Source organism: Herpailurus yagouaroundi, unplaced genomic scaffold (genome assembly GCF_014898765.1).
Source record: "Herpailurus yagouaroundi ecotype Mexico unplaced genomic scaffold, PumYag 67503, whole genome shotgun sequence".
Taxonomy (NCBI): domain Eukaryota; kingdom Metazoa; phylum Chordata; class Mammalia; order Carnivora; family Felidae; genus Herpailurus; species Herpailurus yagouaroundi.
This window is the reverse complement of record NW_024420310.1, coordinates 3,327,305-3,343,841: the sequence shown is the minus strand read 5'-3', so window position 1 is coordinate 3,343,841 and position 16,537 is coordinate 3,327,305. Positions and strand designations below refer to the sequence as shown.

The 16,537-nt window shown below is 46.5% G+C and overlaps 1 protein-coding gene across 1 annotated transcript in view; it reads right to left on the bottom strand.

The window, feature by feature from the left end:
* Positions 1-16,537, bottom strand: part of AFF2 (ALF transcription elongation factor 2) — a 464,761-nt gene that overhangs the window by 82,702 nt on the left and 365,522 nt on the right. Inside the window, exon 9 of the mRNA XM_040467531.1 lies at positions 7,571-7,608. Within this exon, the coding sequence (XP_040323465.1) occupies positions 7,571-7,608 (38 nt within the window). The remainder of the gene's footprint in view (positions 1-7,570; positions 7,609-16,537) is intronic.

The window sequence follows — 16,537 nt, the reverse complement described above, 5'->3', positions numbered from 1 at the left end:
TTCCTCTGCTTTCCTCACAGAGCCTGTCTATTCTGCAGGGCAGCGAGGCGGCCGTTTCCTTAGGAGAGTGAGGACCTTCAGGGCAGACACTCTACCTTACTCCTCTCCCCATCGACCGAGCCTGGAACAGTTCATGTTTGTCCAAAGGACGCACGTGCATGGCTTGCCTGAATTTCTAGCAGATCGGCTACGTGCTTCTGAGTTTTCATCAGCTTTCTGAAAGACTGCCGAACGCTGATGTTAAAATAAAATTGTAGCTGGAAATCGTATGCACCCCAAAGTGGGCTGGGCTGGGTGAACGGATGAAAGAGTTGTCTGTTCTCTTCTAAGCGGCACACGCTAAGAAGCACAGGGTTAGAAAGTTGCCCGGTACTTTATAAAGCACTGGATAAAGGAGTATTTTATGAGTGCTGTCGCTTCACCAATGAATGGGTGCTTTCTACTTCCATTTCATCATCGTGGTCGTTAGCATGTTAACTCACCACCTCAAGAAAAGAGGTGCTCATGATGCTTTCGAAAAGATCGGAGATGCTAATGAGATAAACCAACGAGCTTGCAGTTTTGAAGAAACTCTTCCTTATCGATATAAAGTTACCATAATTGGGGCGCCTGGGTGGCGCAGTCGGTTAAGCGTCCGACTTCAGCCAGGTCACGATCTCGCGGTCCGTGAGTTCGAGCCCCGCGTCGGGCTCTGGGCTGACGGCTCAGAGCCTGGAGCCTGTTTCCGATTCTGTGTCTCCCTCTCTCTCTGCCCCTCCCCCGTTCATGCTCTCTCTCTGTCCCAAAAATAAATAAACGTTGAAAAAAAAATTAAAAAAAAAATAAAGTTACCATAATTGAAGTTGACATAATTGTTCGAATGCCAGCAAACTTGCTGGTTCGTTAAGATTGGAAACATTTGAGGCCATACTCTAAGAAGACAAACTGGTATAAAAAGTGCGCCAGTAGGACTTCACATTTTTTTTTATTTAAAAAAAGTTTTTTTTAATGTTTCATTTTTGAGAGAGACAGAGCACGAGTGGGGAAGGGGCAGACAGAGAGGGAGACACAGAATCCGAAGCAGGCTCCGGGCTCCGAGCTGTCAGCACCGAGCCCGATGCGGGGCTGAAACTCATCAACCGTGAGATCACGTCCTGAGCCAAAGTCTGACGCTCAACCGACTGAGCCACCCAGGCGCCCCACTCACTAGTAGGACTTTCAAAACCACCAACAAATTTGAAAGTGAACGTGTGTGTCCTAAGAGGTGATGAGAAAGAGGCAGCGGGTCCACAGTGGACAGGATTCCCGGCACCCCGGGGTTCTGGGCAGTCATCTGGGATTGCCTCCATGATTCGAGTCCCATTACCAAGTGAAAAGGAGGATGGCCAGAACTTTGGGCTGTGCAGATGCCTGCTGAGGCCTTCTGCATCCGATTTTAGCTATCCGGACAACATAAACAGCACCATTTATACAGCCACTTAAACAGAGGTTTGATTGCTCTCTTTCCTGTAACTACCCTTAAAATGGCCAGAGCCGATTAGAGGCTGCCTAGACTTTGGCTGGTGTCACAGGGAGAGCACTGGGCTGGGTGCCTCACTATCAGGAAATGACCGGGCCTTTATGACGCTCACTGGGGACTGCTGGCTTTACAGATCTCACTCAGAGGGACCTCACCCAAAGCTCCCACTCCCCTCGCTGAGGACCACCCCTCAGGATAGTCCCCATTTCCCTTTCCATGGCTGACTTGTAAATTAGCCTGCTCATTGCAAATATTCTTATTAGGGACTGGACGTAAGTTATTGGGCCCTGGTTTTCTCAAACTACCTACGGAAGCCACACTCCCGTGGGGTCATCTTATTTCCCATGGCCCTGCGCATCCAGTTCTGTGTTCCACAAAACACTGTGTCAGGTCGGGCTGTCCTCTGGCCAAACACATTTGGGAAAACTTGGCTAAGACAAAGGTAAAGAAGCCTCTTTCTGCAGGACTCCTTCGAGCCTGCATTACTCAAATATGCACAGGGCACTCCAGGAAAGGGCGCTGGAGCCTTTTATTCCCAAAGGAGAAGACCCCGCAAGACTGATGTTTGGTGGAACACAGTACAGAATCCATTGCTCCATCATTCTGAGACGATGTGGTGATTCCGGCGATGTTCTGCACAGCGGTGATGTGCGTGTGTCCGAGAGCGTCTTAAGAGATAGGGATTCTAACTGCAAAATTACCTCTGGTTGCGAGGGGTCATTTAAATGACTCAACTCAACATTCTTGGGACCACGCCAATCTTCTATCTAACATATCTCTTTAAGATTCTAATGATGTGGCTTCTTGTCCCTCATTTCACGGGTACACAAGACAGAAATGATGGGAAATGGCATTCTGTGTGTGTGTGTGTGTGTGTGCGTGTGTGTGTGTGTCAACAGGAGTATTATACATGCGATCTTTACAGTGTGCCTGCTTGTGTGCATCTATATCAAACCTTAACATCAAATATTTCCTAAAATAATTATAAAACAGGATTTCAAGCTTTGGCTTTTTTTTCCCAAGAGGTGGAAGAACCAAACAAATAATGTAGCTGAGGTCTGCGGCAAGGAAGGAACATGTACAACCCCATACCATAAGCTAGTGTTCGATTGAGGACTGGATCCCACGTCTATGGACTCATTGTTTATGTTTAGTAATAGGGGAATAAATGATGATTCACAGTAACGAGTTAGGGCTCCTCAATGCTGAGGTCCCTAAGTCACCATTTCTTCTGAGCTTTGGTTTCCAACCTGACCTTGCACTGCCTGCCACCTCAGCACCAGTGGCTCAAACCAAATCTTTAAAGTCCTGGTGCAAATGTCCCTCCCCACCCACCCCCCCCCCCCGCCTTCTCCACCAGCGCTAACTGGAAGCACATTCTGTCCTTAGAACTTCCCTTGTACTCATCTGTTTCCTACTTAACAAACATCTCTCTCTATCTTGTATTTAGTTCTTTACAAACCGATTTTATCTCTCCTACTGGACTCTAAACTCCTCGAGGGTAAGACCTGTGTCAGATTTATTTTTAATTCCCTCAGCATCTATCGCAGTTCCCGGAACGCTGTAGATTCTCAATAAATATTCATTGGGTGAATAAATGAATAATGCACAAACACCATGGGCAGGACAATCTTTGTGGCTATTTGTCAATTTCAATAATGAAACCACCGTATCTGTAAGATGGATTGGCTCGCAAATAAAGCTGTAATTTCCGAAGCAGAGTGGATTCTGATCCCGATTTGTGAAAGACAACAACTACGTTGTTTAACGTTGTTAAAGTGTAAAAGCAAGGAAGAATGTGATGCTTGACAACTGTGCTCGCTCTCCCTCTCTCTCCCTCTCCACCCCCCGTCCCTCCTTTTGGTAACAGATGTCAACCTCGGTTAGATTCAACTCAACTTATTAGTGCATGGCTTTTAGCCAAAAGCAATTCACATTTGCAGAAGTGTACTATCACATATGTCTTAATAACAGAAATGTGTTTTTAAAAAAATGTATGTGATAAGTCACATATGGTAGAAGAAATCTGTACATCTCTCAGGCCTTGTTGTCACAATGAAAGCTTGAAGATAATTGCTGCAGACCATTAACATACAAGTGAAAGTCTCTCTGACACATTAAAGAGCCACAGTTTGAACATACTAATCAAGCTTTGATATCGGCATGGCTCCAGCAGACTGAGAAATATACCAGCATCTCTTGTCCTGATCACTGATCTTAAGAACATTCCATTTTGATTCTTACCCTCAGAGGTAATATTTAATGTTTCAGGGTAGAATCATTAGTGTATCCAGGTACATTATGGGCTTACCTTCACTAAGCATATATTTAATTTCTCCTTTCTATGGAGTGTAATTAATGTGTACCACGGTCCCCCTGTGGTGTCGAAAGAACCTTACAACCATGAAGGCATTAAAAGTAAATTGAACAAGTGCTTGAGAAATGGGGAAGAGGAAGCAAACCCTTGGAGGGGAAAACAGACCAACTAAATGGATATTGTGAGTCATTTACCATCACTGCGATTGAAAGTATGCTTAGCCTTAGTTAGATCTTGGGGAGTAATGGAATTTTGGAACATGCACGTGCCTTTTGCAATATACCCATCTACATACAACTTGGAAGGCTAGCAGTATGCTCTAGCTCTGTGTTCACCGGTTTCTGACACATAGCTGCTCTGTCAATAGGTCTCATACGCGTAACGACTTCAAAGATAGTAAATTAGGAGCGGTCTCTTTGCTCTGAATGAGAAATGAGAATTGGGTGGGACATCATCCTAAGATATCCAGAACCCATGAAAAGGGCTCAGTAAACACCTGCTCAATGTTTTAAAGGCCAAAAAAAAAAAAGGGGGGGCTGATAAGTTTAACTTGCACGGTCATGGAAAAGCTTACATCTGTGCCTTTCTCTTCTCTTTATTTTTAAAAATTTTTAAACATTTTTATTTATTTTCGACAGACAGAGAGAGAAAGAGCGCAAGCAGGGGAGGGGAAGAGAGAGAGGAAGACACAGAATCTGAAGCAGTCTCCAGGCTCTGAGCTGTCAGCACAGAGCCCAACACAGGGCTCGAACCCATGAACCGTGAGATCATGACCCAAGCCGAAGTTGGACGCTTAACTGACTGAGCCACCCAGGCACCCCTGCTTTTATTGTATTTTTTAAAGTTTATTTATTTTGAGAGAGGAGGAGAGACAGAGAGAGAGAGCACAGGAGGGGCAGAGAGAAAGAGAGAGAGAGAGGGAGACACAGAATTCAAACCAGGATCCAGGCTCTGAGCTGTCAGCACAGAACCTGATGCAGGGCTCAAACCCACCAACCGCGAGATGACTTGAGCTGAAGTCGGACGCTCAACCGATTGAGCCAGCCAGGTGCCCCTGTGCCTTTTTCTACCTGACCAATGAGGGCAGGGGTCAGCAATCTTTTTCTGTAAGGGGCCAGGTAGTAAACAGCTTTGGTTGTGTGGTTTGTACGGTGTCTGTCGCAACTAAACTCTGCCACTGTAGCACAAAAGGAGGCACAGACAATACGGAAACAAATGAGTGTTGCTGTGTGCCAATATAGCTTTTTTTATAGGCACTGAAATTTGAATTTCATGTAATTTTCACATGTCATGGAATATTCTTTTGATTTCTTTTCCCCAACCATTTGCCAAACCCTGCACCAGATGACGACATCCAATCACACATATGATCACGTGCACCAATGTGCGTTCATGCTTTATTTGTAAATGCCTCCAGACCTCTACTTTTCCAGCAAGACTGTATACACTTTCCATCGTGCGCTCCATCAAATGTCAATTCTGGCACAGAAGATCAAGCCAGTGACTGGTCAGAGGCAAAGCAGCTCGGATGAACCAGAGCAACGTGGGAGTATTTTATATGTGGCGCGAGCCGAGAATAAGAGGGTAGTGGATGACTTCATCTGTCACAACAGACGGCCCCTTCCGGTCTGACACTCTAGTTAGTATACGGCCAACCGTCTCCTGAAGCCTCCAGGCCAGGTTCCCGGAAGGGCTGTTTTCTGGGATGTGTCCAATGTGTTGACCTGCTCATTCAGTCACAAAAACATGGGTTGAACCCTTACTCTATTTGAGGTCTCAGTGCACTGTGTGTAACCAAAATTCTCCGTCAGACATCGGAACCAGAAAGAGGACTGCTACGCATCAAAACTGTAAAAACTCCGCTTTGGCTATGCTGTCCCTGAGCTAAGGTCTTGAAGACATCTCTCTTCTTCAAGTGCCCAGCGGTTGTGGCTGGGCGGCTGGGCTAGGCGTCGTGAGCCCGCATGTAGCCCGGTACCCAAAGGCACACCAAGAACAGCATCTTACTTAATTAGAAGACAATTCTAAGCATCTACCAGTTGATTGTGAGGCTTATTACTAAGCAGATTTTCAAATATATTTACCCGTAAAAAGCTCCATATTCTATCACTAATCTTCTGGCTCTGCCGTTTTTCCCGTTAGACATTAGATGGGAGTCTCGCCGTGAATTAGCCAGAACCCATAATATACATATTGTGCATATATATTGTGTACACACACACACACACACACACACACACACACACACATTATCTGTAAAATCGAATCCTTACAAGGAGCACGCCAAGATGGAGCCTGGGTCTTATTTCCTATCGGGGGGGTTTGAACTTGGGATAGGTCTGCCCCACTGAGGGCCTGGGCTTACCCTCCTCCAGCCCTTGCCCCATCCCTTGTGACCTGGGGCACACATCTGCACACCGGTGGACTGGAGGGAAGGGTGCAATAAGACTAGGGGAAAGGAGATTGCTAATGGCCCACCCAGGGACTAGCAGTTCTGGCCTCGGCCTCATTAGCACCACCCTCTAATCCCGCCACAGGCTGGCGGTAGAGAAGCCTTCAGGGCATAGACAGGAAAGAAATCAGGCTGCAGAGAAGATTTCAACCCCAATCAAACAACCAGCCAGAAACTCAGCTACTGGAAATACTCCCCTAAGATGACTATAGCACAATACATCTCCAGACGACAGAAGCTCCTCGAGAGGCTACAAAAGCCGATAAGGAATAGTCTGTGGCCTAAGAAAAATGAATTTGAAAAAGGACACGAAACCTTTTGGAAAAATGAATTAGAGGTTGGATTTAATGGTGTGCTACACACTACCCCGGTGACTTGGAAAAGCAGCCTTCTTGCCATCGCTATCAGTTGACCCATTCTCCCAGAAACTATTCAAAATCAACGCACTCCCCCAATTCTGCATTCAGTGCCCACGACAACGGGACAGGGCTACCCTGATTTAACGCGGAGTTCCTTGAGGCGTGATACTGCGAGGCCTGTAACAACCCAGACAGGAGAGCAGGACTTCCCTAGGCCATATGGCTGGTGGGCCTAGTATGCATTAACAGTGCAATCAGATGTCACAAACCCAAATGACAAGGCAAACATCCATCTTAATTTGAAAGTCTCCCTTCTGGAAGAGGCAGGATGTCCAAGATGTACTATATTTAAAAGAATACGGCGCTGCTTGTTTATAATTTAAGAGTGTCCCACAAAAATGCCTTGGCAATAGCTCTCTGTTAGCTAGAAAAACGTTTAGTTAAATATATTTTTATGAGCTTTTCATTAACAGGGTAGCAAGGCCTTGATGCCAAGGTGCCGAAGCTCCCCACGTGGCTGGAAATCGCTTGGCACATTTTTAGCCATTTAAGTCTCTGTCGTAGGTCCAAGGTTTGCAATTAAATATATAATCTTTTTAGCATGCGCAAAACCCAAAGGCCTGAAGTGCCGTGCCTCGAATGGGATTATAATAGTATTTGGCAACTCTTCATGGATGGCACGTATTAATTTATGTAAACTGGGCACGACTTGGGGCACTTAGTCATCAGGACCACAAGCAAAAATAAAATAAAAATAAAAGCTAGTCCCCACTAGCTCTTTTTGGGTTTTGGTGGGTTCCCCCCGCCCTTGTTTTGTTTTTGTCTGTCGACTGTCATAAACAGAGAGGAACTTGAAATCACAGGTCTCTTTTACGACCTTATTTTTCTTCACATGCATGGAGTCCATTCAAATTAAAAATGCCAACTAATAAAAAATAACTTACTTCACAGGATTGTTCTTAGGTTTTGCCTTTTCAACAGCCTGTAAGCAGAAGAAAAAAAAATGCAATTAGACAACATTAGCAGGCATAATCTTTGCAACTAGTTACCAAACAATAAGCAATATAAAATGCTCTTCCGAAACATGGAAAATTGCTTTCTGTGTCTCCCGGGGAACATGGTTACCTGTCCAAGTGCAGCTTTCAGACACAGACACTCATTCCTGTCTCCCCACCCTGCACTCAAATCTTACCTGCTGGGTGGGCTTGCCTGGGTTATTACCACCGGATGGAGAGGCAGGGGCGGGGGGTGGGGGACAGTCATGGGCCCATCCCGGGTTTTTAGATCTGTGGCAGGGACCCGTTTACCCTGCCTGACTACTGACACCTGGCCGCACCTGCGTGGTGAGAGCAAGGCCAAAGTAGCCGTTTCTAAAATCATTTTTATTAGCAGACACCACAAAAGGCCAAGGGACGACCGACTACTCGGATCAATGTCCTCCCGTGGAACCTTTAAGAAAACACACACCAAATCATCGAAATGAGGAAATCTCTGGGCCTCTCGGCCTGTGTCGCCTTAGACATGGAGCCTGGTTCCAGTTTATTGCTGAACCCATTGATCTGTGTACAGTCCATTTATCATTCATGAAAAGAGCTAGTGATCTTCACAGTATATTAGAAGAAACAACTCAGATCATCTGTCAACAGCCCTCTTAGAGATTTCTGTTTCCCTCTCCACAGGGATTGCATCTCCTTCGATTCTTCTGGAATTAAAATGTTGCTAAGCAACACAGCTGGGGGCGCTGATGGCAGAATGGCTACAGTCTATCAAACTGTTTAAGCACCTGGAGGGTTTCAGTGATGATTTTTTTCATACTTCTGTAGCATAATTATGTAATCAGAACCAAACTTGTACTCCCCTAGACTTTTTCAGACTATAGAAAGAACACTTACTATGGGGAGCACTGAGACCTTCAGACCCTTTCCAGAAGTATCCATCCGGAGACCTTCGTATCTGTCAATCTCGGAGGTGGGTGAGGCCTACAGGATGCAGAGGCAGCTACTTGTAATGCTGGACTCGGCGTTCGGGGTGACCACTGCGTGAGGAAATACCCCACAGCAAGCCTCCTATGCCTAACTACGGCTCGACACGCTTCGAAGCGATTTTGTTTGAAAGAAGTGACACGCTTCGCAAGTTTAGAGACTAGTGCTGGGAATTCAAGTCCTTGTCACCTACGACGTCTCGGGTTCTGCTGCTAGGTAAATAAATACCCGTTAATATGTGGGCAGGTTATTTGCCTCTCGGTGGCAGAAATCACCTTCTCACCATCTGTGCCCGGGGTTGAATTCTGGCAGGCGGCACAGCGGCAAGAAAGCGAGAGCAAGAGGTAACAGGTGAAGATGATAAAATAAGCAATAGGTGTGTGGCTGGCCCGCGTCACGTCTCACATGTAGTTCGGAGATGCAGGTCTGTCCCTGAGACAGCCCCGGAAAGGAAGCGGAAAGGAAGAGGCGGATGCTGGCGGGGAGCAGGGGCTGGACCCAGTCTACCCACCTGTGCACACCCGCACCTTCCTTTTCTGCCGCCTTTCGCCCCCCAGTCCTGGCTGGGTCGGAACGGGGTAGGGAAATGGGATGGAGACGTGTCATTGTGGAAATCACACGAACCCACTTCGCCCCATCTCTTTAATCCAAATGAGTCTGTGCTTAAAGAAGACGAAGGCTATGTCATGAAGTAACGAGCATGCTGTTCGAGTGGTTTCCTTTGAAAGCACGCTGGAAGTGATAGTTTGAGCAGGCCACTGGCAGAAGACAGGGAGGGAGAAATCAAAGTGACTTTGCTTAACCTAGCTTTCATTCAGCGACATGGTTTTTGAAAATGTCTTCTCTTCTCTGATCAGGAGGAACATAATCGTGTTTCTTTGAAACCTATGTCTCTCTATACAGCCATCACAGGAAAATAACTTCATTGAAATTAATGTTTTCTGGGCTGCTTGGCTATTGATTGAAAATGTCTATGCCGAGAGGTTCTCTTTCCTTTGGGAATTAACTCGGGATCATTCCGGAGCGCCAACCGCTCTGCTCAGACGTGCTCACGTCACCCTCCTGTGTGCTCAGCACCTTTGATCTCCAAGCTGAGCGGTCGCAGGGAGTGTCAGACCTGAGAGCGAGCTCACAGTGTGTGTCCTTTATGCTCACTGCGATGTGACTTTGTTTCAAGCGTGATACAGAGAATTATTCAGCTCCCAGACTTTGAAGAAAACTTAAGTGAATTATTTGTGGGAAACAATATCTATGTCTTTAGGGTCTGAGAAGTAGTCTACAAAATACACAGGGAGAACATCCCTTTCTCTGAAATGACGTGACGTGAAAAGACCAATCCCAAGTACAAAATGGGAGATCCCCTTAAAAAGGAGGGGAATCAAAACAAAATGATCTCGTGTAATTCACCACACATTACGAGGGTTGCACATTGGGATGACAGATCATTTTGAGTTTAAAAACATACATTAAAAGTAATTTAAACTGATTGGAAGATGGAGGCTAGATAGTTAACACTCATGCTGCTTTAATTTGCAATGTCTATACGCTTTCTAAAACCTACGTTCTACTTCTTTTGTGCTGCGTTTCCGTAACATGATACTCATCTTGTCACTAAGGCACCTCTACTCTAAGGATGATACAATAAATGAAAACGTTAGAAAATATATTCCACCATGGTGTGAGGAGAGGCCGTGGACTACGGCGGAAAGACTGATGAGGTACAAATCCAGAAACCTGAGGGTCGATGGCGGGGGGAGAGGTGGAAGGGAGGGGAAAGCGGGTGATGGGCATTGAGGAGGGCCCCTGTTGGGATGAGCACTGGGTGTTGTATGGAAACCAACTTGACGATAAATTTCATATTAAAAAAAGAAAAGAAAGAAATCCAGAAACCCGGGTTCCGCCCCCAGCTTTGCCACTTACTATCGTCATGACATTAGCAAGGTGACGGACACTTCTGAGCCTGAGTTTCCTCCTTTTAAAAATGAAGATAATCAGTCCTGCCCCATCTAGATCAAGGGCGGTCGCGAGTAGCCCGCATCCACGACGGTGCTCGAGAAACAGCCTGCTCTGCTTTCCGGCTTCCGCGCACACACCGGCACCGCCAGAGAGCTTATGGGCTTGCTGACTTAGTGACCCGGTAGCAGCTAGCAGACGTATGCAGTTATTCCGGACTAGAAGGCTCCCGTCTGGAAAGTCCTCCCCGAGGGAGGTTTTGATGTGTTTAGGTCCTGACACGCCTTAGGCCAGCAGGAGACAGAGCCCGGTACCTTCACGTGGGCCTCTGCCCTCAACCTTCTCAGGGGCTGCTGCTGGTGGCAGCGAGGTCAGGGCCCCCGAGGCGCCGTCGGGGGCACGGGGGGGGGGGGGGGCGGGGGGGGGCACTGGGGGGGCACGAGTGCTCGTGCAAACACTCAAATGTCTCTGTCTCCCTCCCTCTGTCATAGGGCATCTTGAAGAATTATACGCCCGGAGAGAAGGCTCGTCTCTCATCCCGGGAGTGTTCATGAACTGATTCCTCAGGAGGGATGATGGGGTAAAGGACGCGCTCATGGGTGCTCACTCATTAAATCTATCTTCCTCAAATGAAGAAAGGACCTCGCCTTTCTGTGATGCAGACACTCCTCGGGCCGCGCCGAAGCCGAAGTGAATCGGGGACCATACCGAATTACAGGAACCGTGAAAGTGTTACAGCTGTCCCGAGAAAACAGAAAGCAGGAAGGAAAGAACGTGGCCGTCTGGTGAGTCCCGTCCTCCATGGCATACGTAACGCCGTGTTTCTTTAGGGAGAAAGTGCTACGAACGCTTGCTCCGTAGATGGATGTACCTACCTTTCAAGAAACCCTCCGGTATCCCGGTGTTATTCTAGTCCAGCAAACATGTATACTACATTCATTTATTTTAACCGAGAGAATCTTTGGGGGCTTTTCAGAAACATGCCCTGAACCGTGATAGCCACACTTATGATAATGCCTTCGCCCTGGCCCCAGGTGTGCAGAAAACGGATCCAATGCAGTATGGTTCCTGTTTGTTGAGACTGTCAAGGTGAGCACGTGGATGGCCTAGACATATTATAGCAGTGGGCTCATTTTCCAAGGCTGTGTATTCAGGTACTGCTTTTTTCCTTAATCAGTAATAATGCTGTCAGTCAAGCATACAACGTGATTCTATCAGCACTTCTCTCTATAGCTTTTGCCTCTCCCGCTTTTGTGTTTTTCTCCTGGCATTCTGCTGGCAGATATACCCAAGCTGGATCTATACAACACATTGCGTGATTTAAAAAAAAAGTGGAAAGTCAATCCTTCAGATAATTTTTAAATAAGTGTCTATTGGGGCATTATGGAAACACGGCAGAAGAACCATTGATTGCATGGCTTTTGTGCTTCTGTGTTTTCCCTTTTGTAACTCTTCACAGGGCTATTCTGTGAGACACGGCCTTACCTTAACCTAGTGGCATGTATTGGAGAATTGTATCGATCACCTACGTTCAGAAGAGAAAACCCCTCTATTAACAAATGAACTCATCATTAGGGTATTGCGATGGTCTAAAATCAGTATCTCCAGAATTGGTTAAATCAAGTAAAGAGACATATACTGAGAACACTTGCCCAAATATAAAAAGGAATTGCTTAATTATAGCATTTAAATAGACTTCACTGGAATGAGTGAAACAGCCAGAGGCTCACATTAGATCCTATAGGCTGGGGTTTCAGCGGGCGGCTCACGTGCATAGGCAGGACGGCAGATTAAGAGGAGAAAATGTCACTCAGCATTTTGCAACACCTGAACGCCTGCCTGAATTTCTGACTGTATATCCAGGGACTGAAATCTTTAGGAAAATACCACCTATTGCGTTTAACCCTCTGAAGAGGTGCACAGAAGGAAACGCGGAAAACGTCACGTGTTTGAACCTGGAACCTGTAGGAAGTAAAAACACGTTTCCTATCGTTGGAGTACTGGGCTTCTCCCATTTTGGTTTAACTCACTGACTTCTATGTGTGTATGAAGTAGGCCCATGCTAGACAGAAAAGGGGCAGCCATAGAATTCTGACAGGCAGAGCCTGCAGGAAATTTGTTCCAGGCGGAGGGAACTGCATCTTGCAGCTAACAGTCACTTAATAAACATTGATCAGATAAATGAGTTGCGGATGGCCACGGAATCGGATAGGCCTGGGCACTACTCTGGGCACGGAAGGGCGCTGGAGGCAAAGCTGAGCTCTAGGATATGTGTATCTAGATCCGTGCTGTGAGCGCACCTGGGGCTACGATTCCCACCCCAGAGAGGAGTCCGGGGTGGCACTGCCGGGGTGGATTTCCCAGTCTGCTTTTCGGCAGAAGGTTGTGCCCCTCCTTACTCTTCCCACTCACCTGGAAAATGGCCACGGCCCCTTCACTGGTCTTCTGGTCTCTCTATTTTACCCCTATTTAAATTTTTTTTAATGTTTTTATTTTTGAGAGAGGGAGACAGAGACAAAGCAGGGGAGGGGCAGAGAGAGAGAGGGAGGCACAGAATCCAAAGCAGGCTTCAGGCTCTGAGCTGTCAGCGCAGAGCCCGACACAAGGCTCGAACTCATGAACCACGAGATCATAACCTGAGCCGAAGTCAGACACTTAAGTGACTGAGCCACCCAGGTGCCCCATCCCTATTTTATGCTCCACTTTGGCCATGACTTTCTCAGAGCCCTTCATGGCTTCCTACTGCTCGGCGAACTATCAATCAAGTTCACCCACCCTGCCATTCAAGACCTTGCCTAGTGCCGGTTGAACAGTAGCCTGGTAGCAGGTCATATTTGTTCTTGTATACATATTTTGCTAACATGGCAGTTCGTAGGAGTTTTTCCAGTGTCTTTAGCAAGATCCATTTGTCACCTGGCGATTTTGTTTATACCTAAACTTTTGCTATCTTGTAATTTAATGAAAAATGCAATGTCTTTGGTGAAGAAGCATGTTTCACTCAGAAGAGTCTTCTGTTGACATTAATCATTCTCTAAGTGGAGTAAATGTGGAGACAACAGGCAGAGCAACTCAACATTGGCTTGAGTTATTTATTCTCCCCATTAGAAGGACCAATGGAAAAGGCACTTAGTTACTATTGTCCCCTGATATTGGTGGATTTGAAAATTCAATTTTCTCCCCTCCACTGCCAACCTGAGCCCTCTTGCCCCTCTTGCCCCTCATGCTGGAGGGACACCTCTCGCAACATGACATGTGTTCTTTGGTGGGAGCCTCTATTATCTAATAGAGGCTCTGTCCTTACCACATGTGAGCAGGAAAATGGGAAGGATATTCTTAGTGCATAGTAGGTACCCCATTATATGAAAGTATTCTACAACCTCCATGAAGTGAACACTGATGATGCATCCTCCGCATCAGCACACTAGTGTAGTCAGGCTTTCTGTCCCTTAAGAGCACGTTACCCTCTGGGTGAGAACACTACACCCACCATTATCCATATACCTGTATTAGAAAACCCTTTAGTCTTCCACCTATGAGACGTCTTTACTCTCTCACTGCTACCACACTCATCATACTTCTGACACCAGATGTGTGAGGGATTGTCCCCACACCAAGCAGTTCTGTGTGACACCAGCTAGGTGTCCTACAATTTAACTCACTTTTGACACTCTCTACCTGGAGACAGTGTCAGACTCCTCAGGTTAAGGGCTGAGTCCCACAAGACCACCTGCCACTTCATATGCTCATTGCAGGCCCAAGTTGTCACCTGTCATTCTAACCGATCGGCTAAAAAACAAGAGGTTCCCCCTCCTCAGGTTCGACAAATTGGCCAGAGCGACTCACAAAACTCAGGCAGTTTACTTATGTCTACCGGTTTGTTAAAGGACGTGATAAAAGAGACAGATGGACAGTCAGATGAAGAGATACACAGGGTGAGGTCTGGGCGGTCCTAAGTGTAAAAGCTTATGTCCCTGTGGACCTGGGGTTCATCAATCACGCTCCTGGGATGTGGTGTGTTAACCCACCTGGAAACTCTCCAAACCCCATACTATTGGGATTTTATGGAGGCCTCTTCACATAGGTATGATTAATTGTTAATTCAGCTTCTGCAATCTCTCCCTTCTCTAGAGAAGCGCGTGTGTGTGTGTGTGTGTGTGTGTGTGTGTGTGTGCATGCGTGCACGTGCACATGTGTAGCAGGATCAAGTAGAGGAACAGGGCTGAAAGTTCCAAGCTTCTAATCATGACTTTGTCTTTCTGGTGAGAAGCTACCATTCAGGAGCCCATGCAGAGTCACCTCATTAGAACACTCCTATCACCCAGGAAATTCCAAGGGATTTGGTGCCCTGTATCAGCCACAGGGCTCAAAGACCAAGTGTCAGAACAAAAGATGCTCCTAGTGCTCTTATCACTTAGGAAATCACAAGGGTTTTAGGAGCCCCATGCCAGGAAATAGGGCCAGAGACTAATGCATCCCTATATATATTTTCTATTATCTCACAACAGCAAATACCGACTTCTCTGTGCCCCAATGTCCTTATTGGCAAAATGAGGCAGCTGGAATAAAGGCTCTCCACAATAGTTTTCTTTAATTTTTTTTAATGTTTATTTATTTTTGAGAGAGAGAGAGACAGAGAGAGACAGAGAGAGAGACACACAGAGCATGACCGGGGGAGGTACAGAGAGGAAGGGAGACATAGAATCCAAAGCAGGCTCCAGGCTGTAAGCACAGAGCCCAATGCGGGGCTTGAACCCACAAACTGTGAGATCATGATGTGAGCCAAAGTCAGACACTCAACCAACTAAACCACCTAGGCACCCCTCTCCACGGTTATTTTCAAGTCTGGCATTTTATATTCTAATACATAAGTATTGCAGTCTATACAATATGCAAGTATGCAGTCATACACGCATGAGCCATGGCTAAATATGGAAGCAGAGTCTACCTCCATTAACAATAAACAAGATTTATTATCAAGTTTCCAAATGTTTATGTCTAATGTTCCAAAGAGTTCTAGGAGATCGTCTGTGAAGTATGGGTTATGGCATCCCATACATTCTGGAAGCGTCTGCTGCTTTTATCTGCCCACCTACTTGAATTTTGAGTGGCCAGTCTTAGACTGGTAGCTAATCTCAAATTTGGATACCTCTTCTATGTATTTACAATGCTTATGCTCTTTCCTCTTACTAAATAAATAGAAAAATATAGAGCTGCTTAAGAATAAGTCAGATTCTGTTTCCCATTCAGGACGACACCCCGGGTCCTTGCAGCCTGCCTGGTAGCTTTTCCAGCAGATGGCAGATATTTGGGGAACAGAGTAAAGCATTTTTGGGACCTAAACCAAAGCCCCCAGTATATTTTTCAAAGCCGGCATATAAATTTCAAAGCCTCACATTTTCAGCCTGGCAGGGTTTTATTACCCAGCTTTTACTGAAGATGCTCATTTTGCTCTAGTATATGCTAGAACCCTGATTAAATTGAAGACTTGGAAACTTCCAGCAAACTTCCAGTACCCATGGTACGTTGCCTGGGGTTTGTTGGCTACTGACTCCAAGACAGGCTCCAACCAGGGATTTGGGACCCAACTTGGGGTGATGAAGGGGTCTAAGAAAAGAACATGCTTGGACCAAACAAAGGGTGGGGTGAGAGTGGAGACGGGACCATCCCAGGGGCAGTGACAAGGGCAAGTTCAAGTCAAGTCAACTGAGGGATCCCCAGCTTCCCAGAGGTGGCTGCTACCCACCCCCCCACCAGCCCTGCCATGCACTTTACAGATATGTGCCATGTAACAAAAGGCCCTGCTCATCCCTGTCCTATGTAAGAGTCACCGTTTCTGAAATTACAGATCAAACCCATTGTTGTTTCCGTTTGGCTCTTAGGGTGCACAGCACCCCCTCACCAATGTCCAATTTAAACTCCCAGTGGCTCTGCAGTGGACACTAGCCAGTATCTGGTCGTCAGCTGCGCTTCTCTGCC